Source organism: Puntigrus tetrazona, unplaced genomic scaffold, assembly GCF_018831695.1.
Source record: "Puntigrus tetrazona isolate hp1 unplaced genomic scaffold, ASM1883169v1 S000000746, whole genome shotgun sequence".
Taxonomy (NCBI): domain Eukaryota; kingdom Metazoa; phylum Chordata; class Actinopteri; order Cypriniformes; family Cyprinidae; genus Puntigrus; species Puntigrus tetrazona.
This window is the reverse complement of record NW_025048355.1, coordinates 1,482,501-1,492,303: the sequence shown is the minus strand read 5'-3', so window position 1 is coordinate 1,492,303 and position 9,803 is coordinate 1,482,501. Positions and strand designations below refer to the sequence as shown.

Sequence of the window (9,803 nt, the reverse complement as noted above, 5' to 3'; positions counted from 1 at the left end):
AGATCCTGTCTCTCAAAAGTCTTCCATCTCTGTTGGCCTGTAAAATCTGTAGATGTTCCTCTGGGCCATCTTCCTTAATACAAGGAGGGTGGCTCTCTCCTTTATAGTGGCAATATTGTGAAGCACAACACAAGCCACTATAATGTCACATGCCTTCTCTGGACTAACCTGGAGCCCACGCAGACACTGAAACCGAGATTTGAGGATCCCTATAGTCATCTCCACCTTGGCCTGTGTTCGGCTGTGAGCCAGGTTAAAGCGTGTCTGTGGTCCAGGCTCAGGTTCAGGGTAAGGGTGTCATTAAATAGGGCAGACAAGGGTATCCTCTGTCCCCAGCTAGTAAAACCATTGTACTGTCCTGTAATGATTGAAGTGTACAACACACAAATATAGTAAAAGGGAAAAAAATTCTATAAAGTAAAACATATCCTGCTGAAATGCCTGGCATCATGCACAGATCCTGGCAATTTTGCCTCGACATTAGTAATTATTTATCCACCTCACATATTACTGTCCTAGACTTTCATGATTTTAAGAAGGGAGAGTTGTTACCTGCACATTGATACTATAACAGACACACTATTAACATAGTCACCTCATTTATTGAATCTAATAGGAATGTGAGTGCCATCAATGCACCCAATTACATTTGGAAACCCTCAGAAAGTTATGGAAGTATGAAGTGTGTGCATAATGAATACATGTATAGATATCAATAATATGATTAAATATGAAATAGATTTTACTACAAAGGACAAACCTGCCACTCTGTCAGGTCTTTAATAACAAGCAGAGTTTTATGGCCAGGAACTGTACAAACGTGGGTAAGAACTGTTTAAGTGCCAGAGATACTGAACGAACGGCTCGACACACAGTTGCCTTCCCACATGCTCCGAATCGCCCACACTGCACAAAAAATGGCCAGACGCAAAAACCTATGCTATGCACAGAATGTTTTCTGTGCTAAGCGCAGAACTGCGTTTGTCACATTTGCGACATGCGGTTTTAAAAGACGTGTTAAATAAACTGCTGCTTTTGAAAACGATAACGCTCTCAAATATTCATTTGGGTATGCAAACACGTCAATTTATATTATATTAATATCTGCGACAAAAAAAAAACGTCCACGGATCTTCCTCAAAAGGGCACGCCAAAAATAAACCTTCTGAAACGAAGTTATTTTGAAACATAACCTGGCCCGAGCAGGTTATCTTCGGAGAGTCAGTTGTTATGGTTACATACATACCCAGAAAGTTAGGGCTCGAACTGAAATTTGAGGTTATCCACGAACTTACCCTTAAACATACCCAGGTATGTCACATAACCTGATGAGATCAGTTCTCTGTGATATCCTCTAGAGGTAGCCATTGACTCGCTCTTCATGCTCTCTGCTTGCTTGTCGACTCTTTTTGTTTTTAACATCACTCGGCTCTTGTTCCGTTCTGATCTTCGTCTTTTAATAGATTTCGGGTTTCTCGGGTCCGCATTAAATTGCATTTCCTTTTTTTCTAAAAGCATCGCTTTCCCGCTCCCGATGCGCTTCCAGACTACAAGGACAGTCATAATCACGAAAACAAAAGTCAGAAAGTGACAGCCCTGAAGATCTGAGCTCCCACAGCTCGCTTACTTCTTAGGGAACCACTGCAGGGAGCTCATTTGTTAGGCGTGTAGCTTGGATTTGAGCAGCGATGTTGTTGCTAAATTCATCATATTCATCAAATTCATCAATAACATTAATCTGAAAGCATCCAGCAAAACGAAAAAGTTTACTTTTCCATCTAAATTACACAAAATACATCACGTGTATTCAGTTGCCTATTATTTGCAACGGCGATTTACTACTAATACTAATAAATAGTTTCATAATAGTTCGTTTATGGTTGGTAGCTGCGACTGTTGATCGGTTACTACACTGAGAATAATATCTAGAAATGGATATTATCCATTTTAAATGCAGATACGTTTGACTTGACAACAAAAAGCCTTAAATTGTTAAAAAAAAAAAAAAGAATGTGTTTTATAATGGCATTCAAAATGTGTTTTAATATTACATTGCGCATTTATTTAACGAAACAATGTTGCGCCGTGATGGCGCGATGACGTCATCGCCCGGTGACGTCACAGCGCAACTTTTAGCAACAAGTCCGCCGTCCCCGAGCAACTTCCCCGCGCGAGATGATTTGAGTCACGTGGCCAGAGATGATGCTCCATTGGTGTCTGTGGCGCTGCAGCTAGGTTTTGGGACACAGCCGCTGGTTTGTCTTTGACTTTGAGTGCCAAGTGCTTGAAAACACAAAAGCGGGCAGCTAAACAAAGCTTAACCAGCTGTTGGTAATTTGCCTTCTTTCTGTGCCGCTACCTGCTGTGAAACGGCGCCGGTACCGTATCATTTCGCTGTCATCCGCGCGCCGTTCGCTGAGCGCATAAGTGAAGGTTTGCGGAATAAAGCGGTATTGATGGGGGACGTCTCCGGATGCAGGTGTTTGTGCTGACAAACGAGAAAAAGCGCTTCACTAGCTACTAATTGAGCAGAAAACATTGAGGGGGGGAGAAAGAGACGTGCATTATCTGTGGGCGAAGAGACGCGCATCCAACCAGTGCAATCACACGTCAAACACAACAATAGCACTCAGGAGTAGATGAGGCTTATCTTCCATAAATCCCTTCATTCGTTTACAACGGAAAACATGCTCGTGCATGCTCCTGTAATCCCCTACATATCATTACAGTGACTTTAAACGTCGCACAAAGCTATGTACACAGCCATTAATATTATATGCACTGATTAGAGCATGTTTCCGTACATTTGCGAGAATTCCCGTTCATTAGCCGCTAAGAATAAGAAAGCGCGGTGAACTGTTAACACTGTTTGCGCCTGCATTGAAATAATGTAAAGATCTAGGCTGTACAAGCAGCATAACGGCCTGTTTTTGTACAGGTAAAACACCTGGAAACCTGACACCGGAAGCAGCGCACATTCACACCCCGATCTCACGGAAGCGCGTATCAATAGCACGTGTTTGTTTCGATTTGGCTTACAGTTTAAGCACAGAAATCGATTTTGGATTGTTGTGGGGTAGGTGCGTATCATATGCACGTTAAAAAAAACGCGTATCATATGCACGTTAAAAACACGTATTATATGCACGTTAAAAAAACACGTATTATATGCACGTTAAAAAAACACGTGTTATATGCACGTGAAAACCGCGTATCATATGCACGTTAAAAAAAACGCGTATCATATCCACGTTAAAAACACGTATTATATGCACGTTAAAAAAACACGTGTTATATGCACGTGAAAACCGCGTATCATATGCACGTTAAAAAAACGCCTATCATATGCACGTTAAAAACACGTATTATATGCACGTTAAAAAACACATATCATATGCACGTTAAAAAAACACGTATTATATGCACGTTAAAAAAACACGTATCATATGCACGTTAAAAACACGTATCATATGCACGTTAAAAAAAACGCGTGTCATATGCACGTAAAACCCGTATTATATGCACGTTAAAAAACACGTATTATATGCACGTTAAAAAAAACCGCGCGTCATATGTACACCAAAGTGTTTTTTGCTCACCATTCCAGGATTTTCTGTGTTTATTTAGCATGTTTTTAAGAAGCATTTTCGTGATAAGATGGACTGACATTCAATCTACAAATGGAGGGCCCAATCTTGTGCTATACATTTTAGGCATCACAGGGGCCCACAAAAGTTTAGAGGAAAACTGGACAAAAAATGTACAAATGAACTTATACTATTAAAACATAAATTGCTAATATTAGATAAAAAATGTAAACCCCCACCGCTCCAAAATAAATGTGAATAAATACAGCCTATAGTGAGCCAATAAAATACTAATTGTCTATATCCTGCATATATATATATATATATACAAGCAACATGTTGCACTAACAAATGCATTGTCTGACCTGTTAAAAAGTGAGCTTTCCCGAGACAGCATTGGGATGTGTTCTCAAAACCAAACAGGTCGCCAACTTAACAAATAGCTCACCCCAAAATAAAAATACGTCACAATTTACACTCGCTTCAAGTTGCTCCAACCCTGTATGAGTTTCTTTCTCCTGCTGATCACGAGAGAAGATATTCTGAGCGTACAGATGACCAAACAGCGGCTGGACGCGCTACGGAAGTCAACTAAGATTGTCAAGTAGACCAGCAAAATATCTCGAGAGATGAAATATCGTGAGGGTGAATAAATTCTATTTTGTAAGAAAACTATCCCTTTAGAGGTAGAATGTTTGGGCATCATAACCTAGGGAACTATCCTGTAACACTAGCATGGGTGCATTTGCAGCAAAAAATACATTTGAATTTTTAATTTTATGCCAAAAGATCATGTTCCATAAAGATACGTCCTGCCATAAACATATAGCTTTACTTTTTATGAGCAATCAAGAACTTCATTTGGACAACTTTGAAGATGATTGAAGATGACCCTCAGCTTCCAGATTTTCCAAATACTGCGCTGAAATAATGGAAAGCTTAATTATTTAGACATTTTTATTTAAAGATGTCATACAGCCTAGTTTTCTAGCTCTCTGCGGAGCAATGTTATAGTTGTTGTGTAGACTAATATAGGCCCCTAAATGTCTGTTTAATTGTTTTTACGAACGAAACACCACACACACACACACACACACACACACACACACACACACACACACACTCCTGCAGTTAAACTCTGTTCATCAGCTCATCAAAGGTTTAAGACCATAGCCTTGAAAAGTTCAAATCTGCACAAAAATATGGATTTCGTGTCATTGTTCTCCAGACAGTATGTAAACTCAGTAACACAGCTATTTTCTAAAAGACCCTGAGAGTTACGCGCCAAGAGTCAAGTGGTAGACCTCCCAAAAACAGATCATCTGCTCTGCTCCGGAGGATCTGAGAAGACACAGGCTGATCCTCGACCCAAACTAAAGCCTCGCCGATGCTGACCGCAGCCCAATAACCGTAAGACGGCGTCTGTGAGAAGAAGGATCTCAAGAACAGAAAACGTCTCTACTCGTGACGCATTACCCGTTTGCAGTCTGCACCAAACATGGGACACTGAAAGGTGGAAGAAAGTTTAGCCTGATGGCTTCCAGCGTCACTGGTGGGTCAATGGATCTTCATGTCTTCACAGTGCTTTGATGAGCGCTATATAAATAAATGATTGATTGATTGATTGATTGATTGATGTTGGACATCACTCTCGACCCAGGAGCTTGTCTGAGCGGTAAAGGCCGGGTTACAACAAGGACCGCCCGACGAAGGACCCTTTCCAGGAGAATAAGCTTGCTCTTTGGACCATCCTGAGTGTTCCTCCTACAACTTACACGTTTCCCCGTCCCAGCACTCGGTAGAAATCGTGAAATAAATGTTTAACCTCGCTCTGAGGGGACTTGCTTATAAACCCCAACAGAAATACGTCTCTCTTTGCTATCAGGAAATCACGCCACTTTTTTTCCAAACTTTTTAAACATTTGATCAGCCTGAGCTTAAATGCATTTTTTTTATGTTTTGTCTCTTGGCCCTGTTTCTCCTTTTGGCATTTTGCAACGGCACTTACAGTGAAACATGAACACTTGTAATGCTTTCCATGTTTTAAGGCTTTGTTCAGGAGCGTATAGCCGCCTGTGCGCTGCATTGAATGAATGATGTGTCCGGCGTGAGGCATTTCCCGCGAAACTGCAGAGCGCCGCATTCTGGACTGTTCCATTCAGACCGCAGGCCGAATCGCGGGGGGAACCAGTAGCGTTACCTCTCACATTAAAGTTAAATACGGGGACTTATTTACTTTATATGCCAATAACTCTTTATTATTGTACTTTATAATAGGTGTTTTGTCAATAGGAACCATTTCTAAGCGAGCTGGCGACAATTTAGCGACGGGCACCGCACGCGACCACCCCTCCGTGTTCTCGCAGGCCCCGGCCCGCTCGTGTTGTTTTTTAAACCCTTCATTCATTAAAGAGTTTTAATCACACACTGATGAGCACGAAAAATCACTTTAATTCCCGAAATGATCAAAACACGCAGAGCGTCCTTGAAGGTAAGAGCGATAAGGAGTGTTTTTACATTTAAGAAAAATGTCCTTTGGATCTTAAAGACGGTGTCGAGAGTTGAGTCACACACACACACACACACACACACACACTCACACACACACTTACATGCAGAAACATAACAGCAATGCTCGTCGTTTAAAAACGAAAATATTTAATGTGAAGCAGAAGCTAACCAGCAGTAAATGTATTAATGTCTGCAGTGTTGATTTATGTTTTATGTGAGACACTATTACTTGCGTTTTCTAGACACTCAGATCTTTGTTTTGAAGTTATGGATATCTTTTGATGTGTGTGTGTATGTATATGTATGTGTAACATTATAGTATTAAGACAAAAAAGTGACATATTACTTTGTTGCAATGTATATTATTATTATTATTATTAATGTGAAGAGTATTGTAATGCGTTGACTATTTTTGCTTTTTTATATATATATATATATATATATATATATATATATATATATATATATATATATATATATATATATGCTTATATGTATATGTTTGCTCTAATAAACCTCTTGCTTTCAGGCAAAGCAGTTGAAAAAGAGACAGAAAGAAGAGACAGTGTCCAATCAAAGGGATCCTGAAACCTGTTAGTATCATCTACCAATTATTATTATTATTGATAATCAATTAATAATATTTGGAACCAAGGAGATGTTTACTTTCATGTTTTACCCCCTTTCCTGAAGATATGAAAACACAGTTTGTTGATGCATGTTTTAAACTGTTATAGTTTTTATTACTATTTCAGATTTGATTGCATATATATATATATATATATATATATATATATATATATATATATATATATATATATATATATATATATATATATTATTATTATTTTTTTTTTTCATGCAATCAGTTTGTTCAACTAAACTTAAAACTAAAATATTGTTACTTGAAAAGAAATAAATGTTAACTGAAAATATTTTAATATTAATAAAAAAATTGTTAATTGGAAAAAAAATAATTTATTATTATTATTATTATTATTATTATTATTATTATTATGCACGCAAAAAATAAACCATGTTACTTAAAATAAAAACAAACTAAAAAGAGACGTTGAAATATATTTTGTAAACGCATTTTATTCCAGTTAACATTTTTATGCTTGAATTTTTTTTTTGTTTATTAGTATTGTTTTCGATCTGGCGGGGTGTCTTTGGCCCTGGTTCACTGGACGAGTGATCTTGTGTTGATGTCTTTTCTCTGTCGGCCTCCAGATCTCCTCCATCTGTTTTTTTTAACCCGAGGCTGTCCCGTGCACAAAACAGTTTCTCTTGATTGAGACCGAACCGTCATTCATTTGCATTTCTGAGTTCGAATTAGAAACATCAATGCACTGGAGAAAACCCCAAACTCCTTCCCTCTGTTTGTCTCTGATGCTCTGGCAGTAGCTGCTGAACACGGCGCTATTAATAATTGAGATGGTTTTCGCACCATCCAGGAATAATAATGCGTTTGGTCGCTCCCTGTGTGTCAGGATGCTCGCTTCAGGTCCAGGCACATCACGGAGGAGCTGGCGCAGGCCTTCATGGACACCGAGAGCGAGGGCGAGTTCGAGGGCTTCTCGGGGGACGAGTGCGACTGGAGGAAGCCGGTGGTAAGTGTGACGACGTCCCGGAGTATCTGCTCGCTCCGGGCTCGAACCGATAGCTCGCCCAAAATAGCCGAGATGTGGATGGGTTTGTTTGGCGGCGATTCGGAGAAACGTACGGCTCGCTCACCGTTGCGGTGAATGGGTGCCGTCAGAACGAGGGCGCGTGTGATGAAAACAATCCACACGTAGGCCGCAAATGCATCGTTGCAAACTAAAATGCAAGACGATAAACCATGATAAATAATAAACGCTTCCCCCAGTGAAAAGAGCGGACTGGTCTGAACCAGGAGAGAAGCATTAATAAACAAAAACGGCTCTATATGTGTTGAAATAGATTATAGACTCATAGATTTTAGCTGGGAACAACAGTTTGACATTAAAAATAGCTCCTGGACCGGGGCGCTGTGGATTATTGTGATTTTTAATCGGCTGTTTGGACTCTCATTCTGACGGCACCCATTCACCGCAGAGCATCCGCCGATTCGATGCTGCATTTCTCCAAATCTGATGAAGAAACAAACTCGGCAACCGTTTATTTTTGGTCTGAGAGTGAGTTTTTATTTAACTTTTGTATATTAGTGCTGTCGAACAAGTCAAAATAAGCGTTTACATAATATATACGTGTGTAGAAATACACAGAGCACACACATGTGGGTCAGAGACAAAAAAATAGCACCGGAAATGAAAAACGTTTCTGTTTGAATTAACTGCATTGAGCGAAAAATAAATATCACACATTCTCACTAAAATTATAATTCAGTGTCAGGCTTATTTACAACAAAAACCAATGTATGACGCATTAAATTCTATTGTTGTTTTTTTTTTTTATTTAAATATTTGCCTCTATCCTAGGTTTTACCCATTTGTCAGTAAGATTTTTTTACTCATTTAAAACGCAATAAAATCTAATTGTTTATTTATATTTTAATATGCACGGAATGAGCATGTTTGAATTTTTTCAGAAATAATTCTACGCTGAATGACAATGTAACATTAGCCAACATTTTTACATTTTGTTTTAAAAAAAATCATAATTTGAAATTTTAAAAGTAGACACTTTATTTAAATTTAATGGACATAAAAATTACTTTTATTGTGGACAGCTTGACATCAATATTATGTAAACAAACGTAGTTTGAATGCATTTAGTCGTTAGACTTATATAATATGAAACTGTCCCCTGCAGAGTGAGGGCTCTGATAACGACAGCGACGACAACGGCTTTTATTCTGACGGAGAAGAGCCGGTGTCTAAAAAGAGGCGGAGCTCTGGACTGTGCGTCGCATTCAAGTTTCCCACCAAAAGAGGCCCCGCCCCTAAACGGAACACTGCCAAAAAAGGCAGCGAAGAGGCCCCGCCCCTCAGCAGGAAGCCTGCAGGAGGAAACAGGAAGCGGCGTGAACCAGAACAAACGAAAGAGTCTACTTTATACGAGCGCATATGTGCAGAGAGCCAATCAAAAGCCTCTGACAATGTGCCCAGTGTGGAGAGTCTACTGACCGACGAGGAGATGCAGATACTGAGCAAACGAGCCAAGAACATCCAGGAAAATAAAGCTATGGTATTACTTCATTTTCTTTTTAAACATATATATATATATATATATATATATATATATATATATATATATATATATATATATATATATATATATATATATATATATAATAAAAAGTTTATATATTTAACTAACAGTATTATTTTTATATTTTCGTAATTTTATTTAGTTTTAAAATATTTAGAATTTCTAAAAATAACAAAACCTTTTTATGCATTTGTAATTAATACATTATATACTTATTATTATTATTATTATTATTTTATTTTTGTATTTATGTATATTGGATGCGATTTTAATACTTTTACAGCAGTAGTAATTTTTAATAATGTAGTAAAAACATTTTTTTGAATTTTACAATTCTATAATTGCTAAAAATATTGTTTGCATTTGTTAAATATAAAGCTAAAATAAAAATTAGAAATCGCTTCTGTAGCAACTAAATTTAAATAAGTTTAGTACTAAAATTACTAAAACTGAATTTATCATAAATCAAAAATATTGTTTACATAAACTTTTTTGTTGTTGTTGTTGTTT

General features: G+C 38.0%; 1 protein-coding gene across 1 annotated transcript in view; it reads left to right on the top strand.

The window, feature by feature from the left end:
• The first annotated feature begins 5,952 nt into the window (after positions 1-5,952).
• The window catches only part of cdca7b (cell division cycle associated 7b), a 9,553-nt gene continuing 5,702 nt past the window's right edge, over positions 5,953-9,803 (top strand). The window contains exons 1-4 of the mRNA XM_043232946.1: positions 5,953-6,078; positions 6,628-6,691; positions 7,592-7,711; positions 8,895-9,269. Of these exons, the coding sequence (XP_043088881.1) occupies positions 7,643-7,711; positions 8,895-9,269 (444 nt within the window). The 5' untranslated portion in view covers positions 5,953-6,078; positions 6,628-6,691; positions 7,592-7,642. The remainder of the gene's footprint in view (positions 6,079-6,627; positions 6,692-7,591; positions 7,712-8,894; positions 9,270-9,803) is intronic.